Source organism: Varroa destructor, unplaced genomic scaffold, assembly GCF_002443255.2.
Source record: "Varroa destructor unplaced genomic scaffold, Vdes_3.0 BEIS01000834.1, whole genome shotgun sequence".
Lineage (NCBI taxonomy): Eukaryota > Metazoa > Arthropoda > Arachnida > Mesostigmata > Varroidae > Varroa > Varroa destructor.
In genome coordinates, this window is record NW_019212287.1 from 4,822 (window position 1) to 27,202 (window position 22,381).

Consider the following 22,381-nt stretch of genomic DNA (forward strand, 5'->3'; position numbering starts at 1 on the left):
TTTTGGTCTCGTAGACATTTTTGAAAATACTTTTAAGACAAAAAAAAAACTTGATTAGGTTATTTTTTCATTAGGAGTGTGAAAAAGCCCTTTACGTATGACGATATCTCAAATGATTTATGCCTGCGACTTCTACCGGGTTGTTACGTTATATGAGTTTTCCTATAGCAGATCAGAGACCTCAACTGGTAGGTCTTTATGCAGAAAAACACGATGCACAATTAATGAATAATGCTACCATAAGTTAAGGTAAATGCTGAAAACAATGCCGCTGTTGTGCTTTCTATAATGTAAGTGTTTATTTTGACTGACGGAATTTAGCTCTAATCCTTAATCACTAAAAGTCAAATTTTCCATTTATTCTATAGAAATTCTATGAGAAATGTTTAGGAGGAATAGTACCTACAGTGGAGTTTCTTGGATTACTCGATGACACTATGAATAGATACAAAGGTGAGCACTGGAAAGAGACGGCAATATGTAGAAAATACACATTTTTTGATGATAATACTAACATCGTATCGTTAATGTTACCAAATGCTGGAAAATAGGAATCGTGTAACAATAAGTATCGTAAAAATTCAAAAACCAACTAAAAACATGCTCATGAGACTGATAAACCTGTATTCCGAAACCCACTAACTATCACGGCGATGGTTAACCAATGCACGATATGTATCAATGGAGAGGGATTATTGTTTAGTACAGCGGTGGTGAAATCAAAAAAAATTTTGTCGTTTGGCCTAGCCATTAGGTGATGTCAAAACCTCTTCAAATGAATGGCTTTGAACGCAAAAAAATTGGCAACTTCGCAACCACCAGACCACGATATATCATACGGTGTTTTCCTTAAACGATGTTTTGAATGCTTTATTATTAGAATAGTACAGTCTACTCAGTATATGTTGGTTGAACAGTTAAGCAATATACGTAATAATAATAATAAAACAACTGACCGCAAGCATATCGCTCTGGAAAACTTCGAAATTAATTATACCAATATTAAAGAAGCTTAGTTCTAAAAAAGTTAAAATTAATTTTAGTCTATGAGTAATACCTGCGCAGAGTTCAGTATGCATCAAAGGCAAGAGAGAATGTAAACTGTCAAATTATAATATAGAGGTATACAAACACCCAGGATATTATACTTCAGTGTACGTAGAACCGAATTCAAAGATGGCCAGAAAACATGAGACAAATTATAAGGTTCAATCGTACCGTGTCTATTTTGCAGTTCATGGAAACAGGTACATCTTATTCGAAGAAGCATGTTTAGTAAAATTATTGCAGCGTTAAGGATGCATAAATTGAAGGATGTTACTTAATTTTCTAAAAATTACTCATTTCTTTACACGATTGCCTCGTAGCATTCATCCGATTACCAGATGTTTACCGACTTATCAAGAAATGACTCAACGCTCAATCGAGCCTCGTTCACGGAAAGATCCGCCATCTACACCATCATCTATAAATGTAGGTTGCTTAACAAATGATTAGTTAATTATTTTTATCTATATCCGCCATTAATGGAATCTTCAAACGAATAATCTAATTAAGCAACATGGAACTTTGAGTTATATAATTTTTTCGTTTCTGTGTCGAGCGTTCTAACTAAAATCTTGTCCTCATGTGATGCACTTTGATGGATATACGTTAATTATCGAATCTAAATTTATCAGACACGAAAGTAAACAAAAATTCTGTGTTCGATAAGTTCAGCACGGGCGTACAAACACGCTATACTGCAAAGTAATTTGAAAGATATCGCCATCGAAATATAACGCAAATGCGTATCTTTTCACTTTTTAATGCGCACTTCTCAATATTTTGTATAATTCCCTTGAATTTAATGGTACTTACCCAGCCAACTATTGTAGTACATTACGAGAGTCACAAAACGAATCGTGGTACCTCAAATATGCGTTTTTCTTGGGTATCAATTCATATTTTCATCGGAGTACTCTTGCAGAAATGCACGTTTGAAATATAAGGATCGGAAATTATTGCTGAGAGTTAGCTCGTCGTAATAAGATACCTAGTCGAGCAAATAAAAACCCCGTTCTTTCATTCAAGCCTTTGCAAATATGTGGGTGGGTTTTGGCATGTCATACCGGACTATGATTGTACTTATTTTGATAATTTTCTCAAGATTTCATGTATTTGTGCTTTTTTGAAGGGGAATAAGAGACCTATAGCTCTGAGCTATGCATTTCTAAAAATAAATATGTCAATATTTCCCGTCAGTCTAGCTTTTTCCATCGTAATCGGCAGGCTTTCTCCTTTCGCAACCCGGGCATGAGCCACATTTTTTTAAAACGACGTATGATGTCAGATCAGGCTTGCACTGGCAATACGAAATTTATGTCGAAATTTTTTTTTTGTAGAACTGGAGTAGAAAGTAAATTGTCACCTTGCCCGTCACGCTGTAAAACTGTGGCTGGTTTTTGATATGATGAAAACAGTTAGCTTAAATTTATTCTAGATTTTACGCAATAAATCGTTGTTTGACGAAACGTTGTACCAGCAGGACGGAATTTACGATCAAGCCAAGAGCACGAGTGAACTTCGAGAAGTCAAGCACGGCAAGCATATTAAATTGATGCATATCTCATACCTTTGGAACATATATGTGATTATGCAGTATAATAAAAATATGCGAACATATGAAGTATAGAATTAGATCGTACTATGGAAAATCCGTTTTGTTATAATGAAATACCGTTTTGTATGATAGCAATCTTTCTAGTTAAAAGACTATAATATGTACCTTTGTTCCACATCAATAAAGTCACATTAAAAACAGAACTTTTTATCGGCAGGTCTACATAGTTCAAACACAAGTGAGTACAGAAATTAGCAATTGCAAATATATAGCTCCAACTGTTCCAATATTCGAATTCATAACTCAATGTTGGAGGATATGTTTATCAACGTGGTCAAAGTGGCCGTATAAAAAAAAAACCGAAAAAGATATCTGTTCTAAGGTTCGTATTTAAAATGGCGGTATGGAATATATATTGAGAAATAGATGTCGGGAAGTACTTGCGGAATTTTTTGGTTTTGCTATGTTGTCGGAAAATCTTCGTAACGTGGTGTGACCCCATATTGTAAGGAATAGAAAAACTAGGTAGCAAATGAAAAACATCGATTATTTACAAGTTACTCGCCGCAGTGAGTCTACATGCTTTTTCATCATCATCATCATCATTGCTTTTTATGGTAAAACAGCGTATGCCAACTCCTTGCTTGGAAAGTAAAGCATTTTTAATAGCAAATATTTAAAAACATAATTCAATCTACAGTCAAAGTTCCGTAGCAAATATTGCTTATATTTCAATCAAGATTATCACATTGACTAGAAGTTGATCGTTTACTGTAGTTGCACACATTTGCCGGCCCAAATAAAGGACAATGGAATAATTAAGTTTACCAAATCCAAATGTATCTCTTTTCTGAACTGTGCTGTTGGCACAAATCATAAACATCATATCAATATATTCCATTAATTTTGTTGATAGTTTTTCTGAACATGGTCCTATTACATGATAATGCTATTTCACTGTAATGTAATGAGTATTTCATAGAGGAGTATGCATTGATATATACGTAAATCTATTCCTAATATCGACCCTCCCATAAATGCGAATTACCTTTAGTATTAGGAGATCGATACTTAGAGTAGATGGACTGCTCCACAGTTGGATCTATTATACTCTATGTTAATTAAGGAAGGCTTTGTCGTGCTATCGCTAGTTCTATGATGGTACTGTTAAGGGGATGATTCGTAGCTTACTAGGGAGACATGCAGCCGCGTAAAGCTTCATTGCTCCAAACGCAACTCTGTTTTGTAGCTCCGGACGCTTTCTGAACATCTCCGCAAATATAGGTAGCTCAATACGATCGCACAGCTTTTCGTGAACTCAAGTCGCCAATAGGTGTCTGATGCAAAATACTAAAGGAGAAAAGTAATTCTATTGAGGTTTTGCAATTTTCTCAAACGCCATAGGCCTGCGTTAGTCCTTAAAAGGTCTTCAGTATCATTATGTTACTAAATTTAACAAAGTAGATCGGGCATTTGCTTTTAATAATTAATCACAACTTCTAAGGCAGGCCCCACACAGCTCACGTGTGAGATTGCTAGTGAGAATTAACCGCGATATCGGTCCTACTGGCAGTTTTTCTGTTCAAAGTTAACTATGGAGAACAAATCGAATCTTCGTTGTTCACATTAGGATATATTTTTTGTAATTTATTGATGATCAATTCTTTTCATTATTATATGTTTTAAAGCATTGATATTGCTGGTTGTGTCTTAGATCTACTGACATACTGCTTTTATTTTCTGCGATCAGCTGCACGCAAAACTGGACAGTTTAGCAAGTTTATTTGTAACGGAAAGCTTTACAGTTGTGGCCATTCAACGTATATATAAAAAACTTTAAGGCAGGCATATAGTGTCACACGATATTTTTATTGCCGTTATACACGTTATGACGATAAGGCTCTCTAATGTTACACTGAGTCAGGAATTTAAAAGGATTATTTAAAATATTTCAACACTCATAGTCATATTTTTTCTTTTGTTGTTTATTAACGCTATTGTTTCGCTTCTGTCAGCCTACATCCACTACAGGTTTGCAGGAAGGAGTATTGTGCTCTACCAGCTTATCAAGCCGAGATTACATCAGTTATTATGTGTTATCTTAAATCAGCTTCTTATAGATATAATAGTCGCCTTAAAATTTAGTCACTCTCCCTCTCTATATACATATATTCATGAATATCTTGTATTCTTTAGTGTTATTACACAATCGATCTAATTTACATGATTATAACGAACCATTGTCGATTTTCTAATGGCTTATTTTTCCCATAAAATGTCAGTATTGCCAAACGGAGGGCCATTTGGCTCGACTGTGTTAATCAGTATTATTTACCGTTCTCTCTGCATACATTATATATTTGCAAAATGGATGCTGGATTGATTGTTCGTTTGTCATGTAGGTATCTCGCGTAGTCACTTCATTTTTATCAAGCGCTAGCCGTCTAACATAATGCCTAAGAACGAGACGCACGAGTTACTGTCAACAATCTTCTTGAATGTCCGCAGACTTAACAGCGGTCATGTACCACAAAATGATGTAACGTAATAAAAAATCGTAAAATAGAAGCGAAAGAACGTATATAAAATCTTATGCTGGGTGTTCTATTAGAGTTATAATAATAATAGTTTAACTTCTAGTTTTCAAGTATAAGAAATTTGTATATGCCTAACCTCAACTACCGCCTACCCTTTTCATGGGCTTCTTCGCCTGATTATTCGGCAATAAATAGTAGCACATTTGACGCAAGAGAATTCATTTGACTATTACAAACGAACGACAGGCAGCTACAGAATATCTACAATAATCAAGTGCAATTAAATAATAGAGTATTATTTAAGTTTACAAAGTTACATTATTTTGAAAAAAAACAGTGGAGAACCTCATGCTAGTGCTGATTAGAACCTCGTATTGCAAGGAAACATATTGTTTCAAGGCATTGCAAGAAAAAAGAGTGACTTTTTTTTTTGGGTGTATTGGCTAAAAACATACAAGTGATCTTTACTGCGCGTCAATTTGGGTAACCGATATTTAGCCAAAATAACATTACACTTGGTATACTGAGGCAAATGAACGATTTTCGTCTGTGCGCTACTGTGTTGCCATAGATAATGTTCATTTCTGCTTTGCTATATATTTATGGTTCTGTTCTGGGTATATATGTATGGTTAAAGCTTGTAACACGACGATAGACAGAACAGCAATTTGCTCTATGCAGTACAGATTTGCTTTCTTTGCCACCACATTCTTCCAAAACTTTATAGCACTAAATACAATAAGGGGCTACAACAACGGTTATCTCAGAGAAATAACACTATGTATAGACGGCTTTGTATAGTATTAACGTAATAATCGTGGTAGACTGATTAACAGAAAATGCCAAAAGGGTCAGAAGACTATGGAATCTTCTACCGAAAGCACTTATTTAGTCGATAACAATAACGCCAATAACACTATATTTAAGAATCCTAAGATTGGACCTTCTTTTTTCTAGATTGCACTTATTACCTCATTTCCCTTTTTAATGGCGACGCAGCATGCATAAGACTTTTTAGTAACCTTTAGAGTGAGTGGACGTCAATTTACACACATCGTAAGCAGAGTGTGAGAACAGTTTTTGAGGTTGAAATGTAACGAGGCTTCAAAAGTGCTTCTTCACACAAAAGAAATGGATCATATAGAGAGAACATATATAATAGCTCCATGTCTACTGGTTTTTCACTAGAAATAAAAAGACATAAGCTCCTCCATGGCCTTTACTCGCAATAGGCAAAATAAAAAAATCGTAAGTACAAAACTAGTGATAAAAACAAACAATTATACTACATGTTTTTTTTTCAAATAAAGAAACAGTATGAATAAACACTCTTCAAATACAAAAATATAACAGTCCAATTTTCAACTTTAGATTTTACTAATACCGCCAGCATTAGTGTTGGCAGTGCAGCTCGCTTGGAACCAATATTTGTATGCTCAATCCTCATTCTGTAAGGTAGCAAATTAGCACCACAGTCGCAGGTCACATACAACTCCTTCAAAGAAGATGTTCCACAAGTTCCAAGTATACACGAAGACGCTATAACTCAACGGGGATCTTCATAATGTATAATTCAAAGATATTTAAAGATTACGATATCGCTGATTTTGTACACTGTGCTTGTACTTTATCGAATTGACTAAAAAGGTAAAAACATTTTTAATTAACTGTAAACAAAAATATGACGCTTAGTGTTTTTATGGAAATATTAATAATACTTAATATATTAGAATTGGCATACTTAGAATTTGGGGAGCGTGGCGCGCTCAGACACACGTTTATTTATTATTTGAATCAACTCAGAACTTTAGAAGCAGTTAACTGAACTGGTTGCCCATGTTATCAGTAAGTGATAAACTCATCGTCCAAAAACGTCGATAGCATAAACGGGTTTTTGTGAAACTGTCTCAAATTAACAAAAGAACACTGGGTATTTAATTGCAGTTACTACTTGTTACCCACGAGGTTGTGAGAAATAACAAAATGATTACGTATATATGGGATATAAACCCCGTCACATGGCTGCACAAAAAACACAGACTAAGGAAAAATTATTACTGGACGGAGAGGATCCGTGATGCTCTAACAACAGGTTAAATAATACGCATTTGTAGAGGCAACTATAACAGGGTGGTGCGTGTCTAAGCGCTACATAAATTTATCTAATACCGAAACATCGAGATTAACATTTTTTTACAAATTGCCTTATTTACATCAATCTAAATGCGTTGGAATATTCAACCGCATGCTGAATTGATTTAGTTACTATATTTATGTATAATGTAAGTCAACGTTTTGTCAGCTACAAGCTTTTTGCTTTAACCACTAGACTCAATTAGAACAATGTCACATAACACATGTAGAATAGTCAGAAATCAGCATTAACGAAGCACAAACATTAGATGGGAGGGAAACGTCGTAAAATTTTTTTTTTTTTGTATATTGATCAAAATACATTGATTTTTTTAATTAGGAAAACATCTGTCAATTATATAGCATTATTCGAAATATCTGATAAATTTATTTTCACCTTTGCGAGCAGTTGGATCAGCCAAATAAGATTAACGTTGCTAACCAGTCATAAGCCGATATAGTACCGATGCAAAATGGCAATGATTCAACTTCTTCTCGTTACCGTTTGTAATTCAAGCGATATTATTTGTTTTAGTTGCACACTCACTGATTTTTTAATAAACCTAGTGATCTGTGGCACAGTTTGTGTCTCACATGCTCAAAAACAGCTGTTTTTTGGTTTCAGTACCAGCTGTTTGCGCCAGTCCTTTCATAAACCACTGCTGAACGGACGATTGCCGTTATATCTGGGCAGGGTAAACAAAGAAAGGGTGTAATAGTGGAAAGTGGAGATTGCCCTTTCCCGCAACAGTGGGCGCTTTTGAGCAGCATTCTTTCTCGCGGCATTTGAATTACTTCTGTTTACAATAAACTCTATGGGTACATTCAGAGAATTGGATCGGACTGTTTAACAGACATAACTTGCGATATGAGGTGTTGTAAAAGCAAAGTATAAATCTTACATTCAAAATAAAAAAAGGCAGACTATTAAGTTCATAAGATTATAAAAGTGAACCTGACTAGCATTGATATCCGTGCAAAACATGAGAACTTTAGAAATTAGTATTTTTAACTGCGTTAATATACTATTACTTCTTTTTAACAGCAGATTACAAATCATTTTACTCTAGTACACTCTACGACGAACGAGCACTTTGAGCTAAACTCTTTTTAACGATTTTTAAGCACTCAGACGGGTATAGCAAGCTGAATATAAACGCGTAAATACAAGTTTATATTGGGTTGCTTCTTTCCAGACGACAATAATTTTTTGTGGATACGAAAACATCAGTTTTAAGGCCTTCGGTCTGTGCGTTTTAAGCACTCTATATCAATGGAACAAGCGCGCTCGAAAGTGCAATGGGCAAAGATCGAGCCATAATCTTATATTTTTTCAACATATCTTAATACAAATAGGGCGCATTGAAAAGCTGATACTAGGCCTTGTTAGAACAAACTAAGTTTTCTGAAAAGTCTGTTTCGAAGGAAAATCAGACTGCCATTTAAAACAGTTTAACAGATTAACCTGGAAAAAGATTTCGCAGCATCTTGTGGAAATAATATTTGGACAATTTTTGAAGTGCCTGAACTTCACACAAACACACAAATGGAGTATAATCAATGGTCGTTTAAATACACTGTGATATTTTCCCTTTTAACATATTGAAGGAAACGGAAAAATTAAACCGACAAAATCGCAACCGACAGGTATAATCCAGACATATTATTATATTTTAAATCAGTTAAAAGGTGTAGGTTCAATATGACGATAAGCGTACTCAGATTATTATCAAAGCTAGAAACACAACCTTTGGTATGTTATTGTATATAAAAATCACATATATAATTACAAATCTGCATAGAAACTTGCATATTCTAAACTAGTTGGAAGTAACGCCGCTCATGCGATTATAGTATTTTTAAATTATTACCTAAACTAGTGGACCCTTTATATTTTGCCGTGCGTACATATAAACTAAATATATTTCTTCGTCGGTAGTGGTAGGTTAAGCGTTATGGTAGAGGTTCGTAGCAGTTGTTTCCAAATCGTTATCGGAACCGAAACCCGACTCTATTGTTATGGGTCAATCCTACCTAAAAACTGATATTTTTTAAATACACACTTTCAAGTGTAAAATGTATTCTTTGTTCTAGCTATGCGACGAAGAAAGTTGCTCGCGTTATTATATTATTTTATAAATACATTAAAAATATTTGAAAGCAAAACTTATCATAACGTTTTGAAAAAATTGTGCCGTGAGATAACTTACCTCAAGCAAGACCGACCGAGAGTGTACCGGGAAATCATTGCGGACTGGATCCATTCGAAATTGGCCAAAAGGAATTTATTTTGGCCGGTAAAAGGAATGAATTTTCTAGACTCTGCTAAGTATCAAGCTACTCGGGCGGGAGTACCTTCTCTAGTGTTCTTTTTCCGTACAAGAAAGTGGATCTTAACTACAAAATGTGAAGAACTTTGTAGCATGCAGTTTATCTTGACTACGACCAAAGATTTTCGAGGCCAGTGAGTTTTTCAGTTTGGCAGGGTAGATTGGGGTCCGCTAACGTACTCCTATAGTCGCCCAATAAGACAAACATTAGTTAACAGTAAAGGGCATTTCCGCGTTGGGCTGCTTGCTAATTAGAAATCCCGTCAGAAGGGTAGACCGAAAAGCTACTAAAATGAATCCGAATTTCCTCCTAGGCAACACGCTAAAACCTTTCGTCAATTAGTGAATCTCACCTCAGCATTATTCGCTTGAAAATAGAATTCTCAAACTATCTAGGAGCATGGTTTGATACATCCCTCTTGAACTTGTGGAAACTACTCTCGCTCGAAAAGGGGCCGTGTATGTGCTGTCAAATGACTGGCGAGTTTGGACCACAAAGGTAAGCTTCAATCTGGTTCGGTTAGCCTTAGGTCAATACGGCACTATCAATGACACAACAAATAGGGCGTTCTAACAAACAGGAACTTTAAATGGACAGGGTTTGTGGTTACGCTGGGATTTTTAAGCCTATCACGGACTGACCGGCGGAGTCCTGATGGACGTACCAGTAGACTGACAAGAACGTAAGCCCCTTGCATAGAATGTCATCCTCGCTGATACACAGCAAAGCATTGAAGCGGACCACGATCAAGTGACCGTGATAAAGTAGCTCATAATACTCATCAGCGCGAGATCCAAAAATGCTTATCTAGTTAAGCACTACGCATATTTACTTCTTAATCTTGAATAATGCGGTATGTGGGACGAGGACATCCTTAAATTAATCAAAACATTAGGAAAGGGTTCTTTCTCGAAAAAGCAATTATCAGTCTTTTTAGCACAGGAAAGGTTTTTCAACTGCAAAGCAGCAACGAGAAATTATCTTATTAGATTGATAATAGGGAATATATTAATAACAATAATACATATAGTCAATATTAAAATGTAACGAATCACATAATACTCATAAATTATGTAATAAAAGAGTACAATCATTTGTCTGTAATTTATTATTATTATTATTAATATTATTATTGGTATTAACCGTTATCTAGGCTGGCTAGGCGTTCAAAATATATAAAAACACACATTGGTTAAATCACTTTTGTCGTAATACTTTTGTGAAAGTTGTCAATCAACTGCAATCCTTGTCGAATTGCTCTTATTACAATGCATGTCTTTCCAACTTTATAGATAACCAACTGGTCCAGTAGTATAGTCTGCCATACATTCTGGGTGAGCAGATATAGAATAGGGCTTCATTGATTTCCTAGTGTAAACGGAACGTAATTTTAAACTAAATTTTACTTTTTAAAAAGGTACTATCGATATGAATATTTATATCCATATAAAACTATCTGAGACTCGAAGGCTGCTTTAGAGCTCGCAGTGTAGTAAATGCATAGTTTTATACATACCTTTACTAGGTAACACCCTGTTACAAATCGAAACTGAAGCTTATCAGGTTCTACGTTTTCAAGATCAACGGGCCAAATGATAATTATTACTCCGCAATTAAATGGATGATATTTCAAGCTAAGTAATAAATATCCGTTGCTAAATATTAAACATTTTACATGTTTCATGAGCCAACCATTGTATTCAATTTCGACTCCTCCGATTTTAGTAGAACAAAAAAGACGTTCACGCTTATCGACATTATTATCAACAAACAGAGCAGGAGGAAAACGGAAATAAATTAGATAAAGATTACCTATGCTGCTGCTGATGAACACGTGACGGCTTCTTTATAGTTATCATTCGCGATGCTATTGTTTACGGAAACAATATACGGTGTTTCTTTGGAGAAGATGCCGGGACTCAACATTTCCGTCAAAGGCGTTGACAAAGCGTTACTCACTGTTTGGAGTGGTAACCTAAATATGGAATAACAATCAATAAATGAATAATTTTGCATAGAACAATGCAATAAAACATACTTTGATACCTTGTTTATACGGAATCTCTTGCAGAAAAACCTTAACTGCGTATGCTTCATGGAATAATTGCGTACTATTTATTACGAAATCGTACATTCAAACAAAAGGACAAAAATGCGCAATCATGCTATCGTTAACCTTCTTGTATACCTTACATAGTAGTAAAAAAATAACTAGTCCTGTGTATGTACAGTCGGTGCTCAATTAAATAGATTTAAATAAATTCAGATTTGAAGGCCAACTACACATCGCTAAACCAGACTATTTTGAAACTTTTTTTTTGGTCTGTCGACGCGTCATGGTTCTTCTTTACGCTGCTATGCCACATGGCAAACATGTTTGAACTGAGCGATGTAACATAGCTGCGAGCGTCAGTTTTCTATAACACCGTCGTTTGTGGCGGTAGCTACCGCCGCCCTTTGAGACGTGCCTCTAATACAGTTTTCTATGAGTTCTACCTATGAGTGATGTATCATCCCAGTGCCTTTGCCAGAAGTTATAGACAATGCCGCAACTTTTAATGGATGTTTGCCGATACATGCGAAACTATGATAAGCGTTTTCTCCCAGAATTTCAAAATGAGATTCGTCTGAGAGACAGCCTTTTCCCCAGTTATGAACGGTTCGATTTTTGATTCGGTTTGCCCGATGAGGACGGGCTCGTTTCATTCAAGCATTCCACTGAGATTTCTTAGAAGGCATATCGTCCCCAAATGTCGCCCCTTTGAATCGTTGATGAATTGTAATATTTGACACAGCAAGTCAATCTTTGGTTAGTCTGCTCTGGAAGATGTTTTACAAAACGAACCTACCCTTCTGTAGTTCGCAAAATATTCTCTCGCTTCGACCGATTCTATCCACACCGACTTTATGTGACGACAGCGGAAAATTTTTCCTCAGGTTCCTAACAACGTTGGGGACTTAATGCTGACAAACATGAAACATTTCGGCAGCTTTGCACTGGGTACCTTTGTTTCGGCGAAGCAATCTACCGATCAGCGTTCCCTGCTTCAGTGACGTCTGTTCCTTCCTCTATCGACACTTTACATACGGAAACACACAAAATGACCGAAGACATGCAAAAACGAGTCAAGTTCACCCAAATACGACCGCTTGGTTTTTCAGCGCTGACAACAGTCGTGTTAGGTGGCAAGACAGAGTGCGCCGGATGTACATCGTACAATATATCAGCAGGAAATGTTAAAGCCTGCTTAAATTCGATTACAGTGAATTATTGCTGAAATACAATATGTCTTTTGTCAGCATTTTTAAAATGTTGATCGAGGTTTTTATTGACTTTTAGGACACCAGTGTAAAATAGGACAATGACGCCTTAGTGAATAAAAAACTGTTGAATAATATGTCGCTTTAATTCTGCGTAACCGACCTAGAATTCTGAAAATATTGGATTTAATTTATCGGAGCCTATTTGAATGTAAATCATGACAAGTATCACTTGAACACCAATGGCACACGTGTATATATGTATGTCTGTAAAAAAAACGCAGGTCTATGCCAGCAACTAGCTGATATATTGAGCATTTTGCAAAACTCATTCTATCTCAATTAATTATTTTCTGATATATCTTGCATCGCTTTTTAGGATAGTACCAATCTCAGGTTTGAACCTGTTTAGAGTTTAGAAAATACATAGGTAAAAACTGTTAATTCGTAAATTAGCCTCATGGTTTCATTTAGCACTTCTTAGGTTCAACACGAATTTATTGCCTGTCATCTAGCCTTTATTACCTCTCGTTTTAAATAAACAATAAAAGTTTTTTTTTACCAAAATAAAATACAAATGTAGGGATGACTACGACAGCACATAATAAGATATATTGAATTACGAAAGTAATTATTAGAAAAGCACATGTACACCTACGATCTTTGTTACAATGTAGCGTATAATACGAGTACGCCGCAGACTGCAACTGTGCATAATGGTCCATAAAGCGCAGAATATCTTTTTTTTCCCCTCTAAAGACCCTAGAATCTAATTAATTGGTCTTTAAGTAAGAAGCCTTGAAGAAGATTGCATTAGGTGGTAACAATATATTGAAGTAAAATTTGGCAAAAAACCTTGTTGTTTAGTAGAACAAAGAAATCAAAGAAGGCCAAATATAGGTTTCACATATTGGTGATTTAGAATGAAAATAGCTATGGAAATGAGCCAAGTAGTATCGCACAATTTTTTTTCTTTATGCGAAAGCAGTCTTTTCTGCGTTTTCATGATAGCGCATATGATGCTGTATCTCGAGAAACATCTTAAAACCGCGGCGGGAGAGAAAGCACTTACTCGCACGTTTCATAGAGAAATATGGATGATCCGAGCTATATAGCACTTATAATTACCCTCATCTACTCGATGACAATGAGGTTCCTGCGAATTTCTGTGTGTTTGTGACTATGCACGAAATCGTAGTGCGATTACGAAAAGACCTTGCAGAACATCAGCGAACCTAATTGGCCAGACTCATACAAGAAGATCTGCTACAAAAAGAAATTACTGAATGAATCGGAAATGTGCGGTTGGCAATACAGCCTAGAAGGAAAAGGATTTTGTCACCAAGAAAAATAGCAAGCAGAAGTCAAAAGCGATGCACAACGCAATGAAAGGAAAAAAAAGGCAACTTTGACAGTGATAAAAGTAACGGTTTCTAAGTTTCTCAAAGAATGGCAGCGCGCAGGGTCGCTGTGTGGGCAGAAGTTAGTGCGTTTCAAATTGGCCGAACAGTTCTAAAATTCGATAAGTGGGTACTGAAAGGGGCCCTGTTTTTCAGATGAATCGTATTATGAGATTTTTTAATTGGATTATGCAAGATAACACAAACTAAAATGCTATCCTAGGTACCAGAATGCTTCCCGGATAGAAACTGTGTGTTCGTGCATAATATGTCGCTATGTCAATGGCGATGTGTGAGTTATTTATCGCTAATGGTGTTGAAGTCTTTCGTCATGGCCTGAACATTCATTCGATCGCGTATCTGGTCGAACGTCTAACAGCTCAAGAATACAGTGCTATAAGTGTATGCTTAGGACTTGCGCATGATGGAGATTGCGCAGAGATATACTAGGGTTGTACCATTAAAGTCGACGAGCAGTTCCCTAGGGACACTGAAATTGGGATATTTGATCGGTGTCGTTCACTTTGAAGTTCTGTAAAAGATGCAGTAGCTTGTCATTGGCGCCTTTTCACCGACGGAAAATATTCATAATGGACGTAAAAATCAGTCGCAAGAAGAACTGGCTTGCCATAATACAGAACATGCTTCTAATCGAGGTAGAACCGTATTCTCAGTGTTCGTCTCTATTTAGTGTGTTCACTGCAGTAAGAACGGAGTATATCGCCATTTTGAAACCAAAAAGGTGTATCCGTTTTAACTACAGGTAAACGATGGCTATATACGGTATCGAATGGTACATCACACATTTTTCAGCAAGCTATCGTACGTGTTCATGCAAACACGTTGTCATAGGTATAGGCGGGTCAGCATGAGCAATAAATTATGGCCGTCAAAGCCCTACACAAGAACGTCAATAACCTCGACGTTATTATTAATTAAGGATTAAGGAATTAATTAAGGATATGCAAAGAATAATTCTATGCGTCTAGATAAGGCTCTGTTGTACCGAAAAGTAACTTTCCTTAAGATGCTCGTAAATTTTTACGTAATATAATTCCAGTAATGGGCTATTTACTGATTATTCACCTACGAACGCAAATGAAAAGTCTAATATAAGGATCACATACAGATAAATACCGAAGACAATAGCCTCAAGGTCAATATTTTGTTATTATTGTTGCCGCGAATACTATCACACAGCATCTGTTTTATATTGTGATCTATTCAGAACAACGTTTTGAAGAAACTGGCCGAGAGATTCATAAAACTGTAAATGTCGAGGGAAACGCACAACGGAAAGGATTGGAAGATGGAAACGCAGGGCTCCAATGGTGAGGAGAGGAAGTTCGTTTATATTTAACACTTTTTGGTGTAGCTGTTTACGGAGAATCATATCTGTGAAAGTGTTCTACATAATAGGTCATGTGTCGAAACGGTATAAAAATTTAGTGTAAAGCTAAGTGCGTTCTCTATCACAGGCCTAAGACACACAAGTCCTTATGAAAAAAAAAAAAGTGAGCTTATCAGACGCCGAAGATCACATCTAAAAGCGTCCGGACTGGTTCATCATCAAAAAAAATACGGAGGGCTCTGAAAAGCGTGAAAAGAAACGACCAACCCTGTGTATAAACATACAAGGTATAGCTGGTTTCGGCTGTTTTTCAAGCACAATAAAGAACCTAAAAAAGAACCCGCTTGAGCAGAGGAACGGAAACCTAACGCCCTTTGCCCCATTCGGGATTATGTGAAGCGCAAGGTTCACGCAAACAACTATGAAAAGTAGCCAGGAAGTAAGAGCCAATATTCTATCTGTGATCGAAGCAAAAAGCGTGGAGAAACGTGTGCTTCTGCTGTTAAATTAATAAAGGAAGCACATTTAAAATAAAAAAAATTTGTTATTTGTTGCTAAGCCCATGCGTACGTGAAAACTATCCGGTAAAGAAACTGAGATTTAGCAAATAGTCCTCTTGGGATCTTATGAAATACTCCAGAGTTTGTGTTTTAAATTAAATTGACATTATTAAATGTTAACGTGCATAACGGAGACTCAACAATAATTACCTTGTTCGCAGATCCGCCGGATAGTGTTGCGGGCGGGGTGTGTCCCACGGCTGACACAGGGTTTAGCGGAATTGGTACTGGCTCAGGTCGTTGATGATAGGCAACTTGGATTTGTGCTTCCGGATTCGAGAAATGCTTTGCATTTCCAGGCAAAACCGGCGGTTTTCCAAAAAATGAACCAAGAGCTAACGCTATACCGCTCAACCATGGATCATTAGGCTCTAAAGATGTACTAGTTACGTTGTTAGAGTTGTTATCGGCTACTCCAGGTGCATCAAGGGAATTTGTTATTGGAGTGGATTGCATTAAAGGTTGAACTGTGAACACTAACGGGTTGTAGGGTTTTCCAGAATCATTCACTGGAAAGGCCGTGTGCGGTTCGTTCTGGTATGAAGCTGCATGAATGATATCGTTAGTCTCGGCATGCGGTGCAGTTGAGTGGGAACTGCTACCTGTATTGAAGACTGGTAGTTTGTCTTTGATGGCATGTAGAGCTTGCAGTGTTTCTATGATACCTGGACTTTTTTGTGGGGGTTTTTGTCCAAGCCCACTAAGTAAAGGTTGTGTAAAATTGATCAGACTTGTCAGGCTGAAAAGTTTATTATTAGCTTCGGAGGATCCCATTTGGGAATATTTATGATGCATATACGTTGGACGGTGAAACGTTTCAGGGCGCAGTGTTGAAGTTGGTAGAGGTGGGTAGTCAGCACTGGCGATTACCTACCAAATACAACATGAAATGACAGTGCTTAAATAATTAATAGTAAATGTGAACGTGACTAAACAATGTAAAAGCTGACCATACATAGCTCTATATACGCAACAGCCTGCATATATTACAACAATCTCTTTCTTCTGAGTGAACTTGAAAACCGAACGTCAGGAAACTTAATCCACTAAACTTTCATTTTATCTACAGGATAATAAACAGCTACTATTATGTACTAAAGGTATACTATATACGCTTATACAAGTGTACAAGATAGCACAGTAGAGTAATCCAGTAGATTACATATACATATATTATTGTTGTTCTTTTTATTACAATATATTGATCTAATATCTGTATAAGTAGAACGTATTTTTGTATTGGAAAAAATGAACTTCAATTAAGAAAAACTGCATGCGAAAGGTTACAACCGCGTTCAATAATACATAGAACAGGGGACGAGACGGTAATTGCATATCAAAACACAACATGACCTGTAAGTTGAATTAAGCTTCCATCAAAAAATGTGGCAGACAAACAGTTCTATAACATCATATAAATAGGACGTCTAACCTAGGAACAACCTTGACCGTTAGTAGTAACCAGCTTAAACCTTGATTCTTAACACAACCTTAACATACCTCGCCTGCATTACTCGCACATGTTTCTAAAAAAGGATTCCACTGGCATCGCCCACTAATGCCTAAACCAAACAACGCCATTAAACTGAAGTTCGGCGCTTTTGTAAGATACTCTTCCACACAGTCTCCGCCTCTACGACCTACGAGATTTGCCTCCTGCCGGGCACTTACGCCTGATGCGGGGCCTCCGAACTGTGCAAACTCGCGGCAATCAGAGAATACCTACAGTGAAATAACAATAGACACGTTACAACAGTTCTTATTTCTAAGATTTGAGTGAGCGTCCTAGTTTGAAAAAATACGCCTTTTTTTTTTTACAGTTAAACACATAATTGAAATCCATATTGTTTAAGAGCAGCAATGCATTTATACGCACGAAACTGACTTACATCTTAAATAGAGGCGGTAGATAACATTATTTAATTCGAAAAATATTATCTAACAACAATAGCAAACTAAATGCGAAGGGTACTTAACTAAAGTAAGCATATACAAATTGTTAAATAATATATATATATTGTTTAACAGGTGTAAATATTGCCGAAGATATTTCCAAAAAGCTTCATATGAGAACGCTATTTGAAGTGCAAAGATTTCACTTTTTCATTAAAATTGATTTTATTTCTCCGTAGACCGATATTTTAGGTAGAGAGCGTCTCACATCGTAAAATAGAATACCCAGAATGGCATAATTATCTTACAATTTACCTCAGCTGTCTGCAGTGCTTCGGAAGCCTGCGAGCAATGAAAAACTGCCTCGTAGTTGGCCTGACAGTGGAAGAAGAGCTCACAGCTAGGACAACGGATGGTACGACGAAAGTTTGATGCCATTTTACGTGTGGCGCAAACGACGTTAGGCGAGAAGTTGCGCTTCAACCGACGCCGAAGGCAAAGCGCGAATTCATCCCATCGAACAAAAATAGGATTGCAAGTGCTTGCTGCCATAAGCACGGCCACCTACGAATTAATACACGTATCTCTATATCTATGACTACATATATATCTATATAGGTACCTAATGACTATAATGTGTTGATTGCATTGTATCTGTACCTAAATTTAACAGGCAAACGAAAGGCCAAAAAAATTCTGCTCTAGTCCCACGTTCTTGAAGTTCAGAAGGTCTGGGTTACTTTTCAAAAAATGGAACCCAGTGCATTACATCGGGCTTCATTTGCTGATTCTGGCTTTGTTTGGAACTACTAAATGTTGAGAGAAAATTTATTTTTATGAGAGAAAAAGCTGGGGTACACATACAGATAATAATAAGATTGGTCAAGTATTTTTTGTTGAACCTAGCTATTATGTTGGTCTACGATAACATCTGGCTCCAGTGACGGCTACAAATATTCCCCAGATGATTTTCCGGCATGGAAAAAAACCTTCTTTAAGCTTCCTTCTCGAATTTTTTAATGTACATAAGTTAAAATACTTTGCACCGAATTCGTTACCCCTATCTCCTCTTTGAATTTTAAGACATCGCTAGCCGTCACGCTCTTTTTTTCTGGTACCATGCTGGCGTGGCAAAAAGCACCGATAACCGAGAGCTGAGCAGAGGTTTCAAACTTTGCAAAAAGTAATATACCTATGAAGCCATCAACTCTTTCCTAAAGGGTCTGGTAATTTCATTGCGTTAGATCAATACCTATAGCATTTGACCGTAGTTTTCACGTAGTTTTTGTTACAGTCGTTATTTGCTTTATCTGTGTTCGATATACTGCTTGTATCGAATGGTGGTTTCTTCTGGACTAATTCAGCCCGACTCACCCCTATTAACGCTGGTGCGACGCGAGGCGTACCTGTTATTTTTTTTAGCTACACATGCCAGCCGACGCACAAGCCGTCAACCGAATATACCATAAAACGTTCGTATAGACTTTCAATACTTGAGATTCGCGATGGACGTTAGATCCCTAGATACTAGTAAAAATTTAAAGCTTCCCTAGTAGGCGGACTGTAAAATCTAAGCGGTGCCAACATATGAGGATTACACGATATTTGTATAAAAGTGAATATTATAATCGAAACACATCTTGTGTCCTCATCTAAGGGTAGCAAAATGCTTAAGGAAAAAAACAAGTATTATTAAAATAAAAAGCAAAAACAAAATACATGCTTATCTACCTGAAGGAAAAAGATTACTCCGGAACGACGCATTGCTTGGCCTAGGATGTATTAACCTGCTTATCAGGAACAGTAATTTAGTCAGCAGGAAAAGTAATCCGACGAGTGGTAACACAAAAATTGCCGCTAGGGAACTTGTTATAACTGCATAATGGTCGTGCACTATGTTATTTTACAAACATTCCAATTTCAAATTTTCCGATTTCTCAATATCCGTTCAGTACTGCTATTCACGCACTAATTGCTTAGTTTCGCGGAATGGTTAAACACTTATCGGATTTTCTCAGTTAACAACACCCTAAGTTGTTTCACTCAGCAGATACTGTAACTCGTTTCCTATATTTAACATTACCATAGATATATAAGTACACAATATCCAAGATTTACAATGAATTCACATAGAGCCCGCTACTCTAATAAATAAGGTCACTTTTTCAAGTAATAGGCGCGATCAAGCTTCGTTAAGTTTGACATTCACAGCAGCTAAAGTCATTAGGTTCAATTTTGTTAATTCTTCCGCTCCATTATTGGCGTACCATATTCGCATGTCACCACATCCGCCTTCCTTTGGCTGTGCCGCTTTTGGGACAGCGAGCGCTTTTGGGTATCGTCGAAGATGGTGTTGATCTTGGGTGATGCCTGATCCGACTTAACGCTAACGCCCTTTCCCTTCACCATCTCTTGTTTTCTCGTAGCATCTTTTCCATCAACATTCATCATCTCGCTGACTGCTAGCACTGGCTTCGGCCCATTTGGAAATGGCACAACAGATGTGAATCGTTAAAAAATATAAGAGTTCGCTAAAGCCCACACGCATGCACTACCAGCTTTTAGCTTTTTTGGGTCTATAAAGACGGGCATACATTAACCAATTAACCCAATATAAACGGAAATTTTAGAGAGTGCGAAATAACTATTCGTTCGTACCATAATGAACTGGAACACCGCGTATTTTTATCACCAGGTTTTTTTTAAATATTTAAGAGATGTTCAAATGTTTTCTTCTGGAAGTATTGCCATCAATCTGAAGAGTGGCGAGTAGTCTTCTCAGAAGGGTAGCGATCTACAAATAGTTTTTTCCGCGCTTGTAAATCAAATTATGCTAAATCAATTTCTAGGTTCAAATGTCGCGACCCGCGAGCTGTTGTTTATGTTACTGCTGAACAAAGAGATCCGTATAAGAGTGTTATTGAAACTACAGGCGGACAGCCTAAAAGTCCTGCTCATAAAGATAGTAAAAGTGGTTTTCCCTTTCATTTCCCGTAATTAATTAATTACGGGAAAAAAGCATTGTTCCGTAATACAATCCAGTTAGTCTTTCGTTGTAGATTGACGTTTTAGGGTGAATCGTTTTATCGAGTTTCTTGGCTAACTTTTCGCGCCCCTTCATGAGGCTGCTAGCTTGTCGTTGGTGGTAATTTTCTACCCTAATACGCTAAATGAACATTTTTTGCTACAATAAATACAATCTCCTTAATATTGCCTATCAAGATAATGTAACATATGCTAAAAAGTGTTTTTTGTGTCATTTTGATAAAAGATAGGGTTTTAAGTGAAAACTAGTTAATCCTAAAAAAAAGACACTCGAGTTTTACTGCAATGTAGAGTTTCAGGTTTGATCGATTAATAAAGAAGTAAATCACACCTTTCCGGGATGACTTCAACATCGCTCTGTTAGGGAATGGTGAGACAACAGCCATCACCAACTGTTGTTGGTCCTCATTGGGCCCTATATTCCCAGAAGAACATCGCACAATGTTTTCTCACTAAAATAATTATTTTTTACTCGTCTGATATAAAGAATTACTGCAATAGGACGTTGCAGCATGTGGTCGTGGCAGCTTTGTCCCAGGAACACCAAAAGGAACATCGTTGAAACGCTCTATTTGTTTTACCCTTAAAAGGTCCATTTTGTAGTTTATGTGGAAGGCTTAAGTGTAATATGTACCCGATTTTCCCAGAATTTTTCTACAGAGCTTCAAACTTCAGTAGTTTTTCTTTTGCAAATCTGGTATAAATATACAAAGTTACAAATATATTAGTTATTCAGTATGGAAAGCAAGATATTGTACCTTAACTTTTCGAAATTCATTTCACAAACGTAGTTCTCTTATTTTCAATTGAAGTATGCACCACTATTATCGATGGTCGCCTGCCATAACACTTTATTTATTCTGACGCTGTAGATGTCTGGGATACAAGAGTCCATAAAGTATACATAAAAGAAATTCTCGCATCATGCTGATATTTGAACGATTTATTCGATTAATAAGCTTTTGAGATTTTAGAAAAAAGCATGGTGATTTGTAGGAGCAACGTTTGGCGATTGTGGTGAGTGACAAAGACTTTTCAACTGCGATTCACGCATTTTTTCCGCCATGATTCAGGCGACATTAGATCAAGGTTGTGCGACAGAGATATGTTGGCTCTGGTCACTACTCTTGGGTGTTTAATGCGGAGCCATGAAACACAAACGCTTTCGTGTCCTTTTCGTCAAATTTTATTACCTTGATCAAAGTAAACAACTATGATATCTTTACACACATCTGCTTCTGTTAAAGACTTGCACCAAGTAAGCGATT

The 22,381-nt window shown here is 36.7% G+C and overlaps 1 protein-coding gene and 1 long non-coding RNA gene across 6 annotated transcripts; one reads left to right on the forward strand and one right to left on the reverse strand.

Moving 5' to 3' along the window:
- Window positions 1–320: 320 nt before the first annotated feature.
- Window positions 321–16,345, forward strand: LOC111255157 (uncharacterized). Its single transcript, XR_002675363.2, has 3 exons — window positions 321–453; window positions 1,368–1,473; window positions 15,493–16,345. It is a non-coding gene; the product is annotated as an uncharacterized LOC111255157 (long non-coding RNA).
- LOC111255156 (uncharacterized) lies at window positions 10,697–20,519 on the reverse strand. 5 transcript variants are annotated; one of them, XR_015318213.1, is made up of 6 exons: window positions 19,800–20,509; window positions 18,384–18,632; window positions 17,676–17,897; window positions 16,326–17,045; window positions 12,453–12,681; window positions 10,697–11,578 (listed from the first exon to the last, which is right to left on the reverse strand). XR_015318213.1 is itself a non-coding variant. In XM_022816820.2 (6 exons), exons 2-6 carry the CDS (start codon window positions 19,830–19,832, stop codon window positions 11,555–11,557), a joined length of 1,248 nt encoding a protein of 415 aa, XP_022672555.1. In that variant the 5' UTR covers window positions 19,833–19,855; window positions 20,336–20,452; the 3' UTR covers window positions 10,697–11,554. The 5 variants fall into 5 exon arrangements, 4 of the variants coding, with proteins under 4 accessions (XP_022672555.1, XP_022672557.1, XP_022672554.1 ...); XM_022816820.2 differs by lacking the exon at window positions 12,453–12,681 and having other exon boundaries at window positions 19,800–19,855; window positions 20,336–20,452; XM_022816822.2 differs by lacking the exon at window positions 12,453–12,681 and having other exon boundaries at window positions 17,847–17,897; window positions 19,800–20,519.
- Window positions 20,520–22,381: the final 1,862 nt, after the last annotated feature.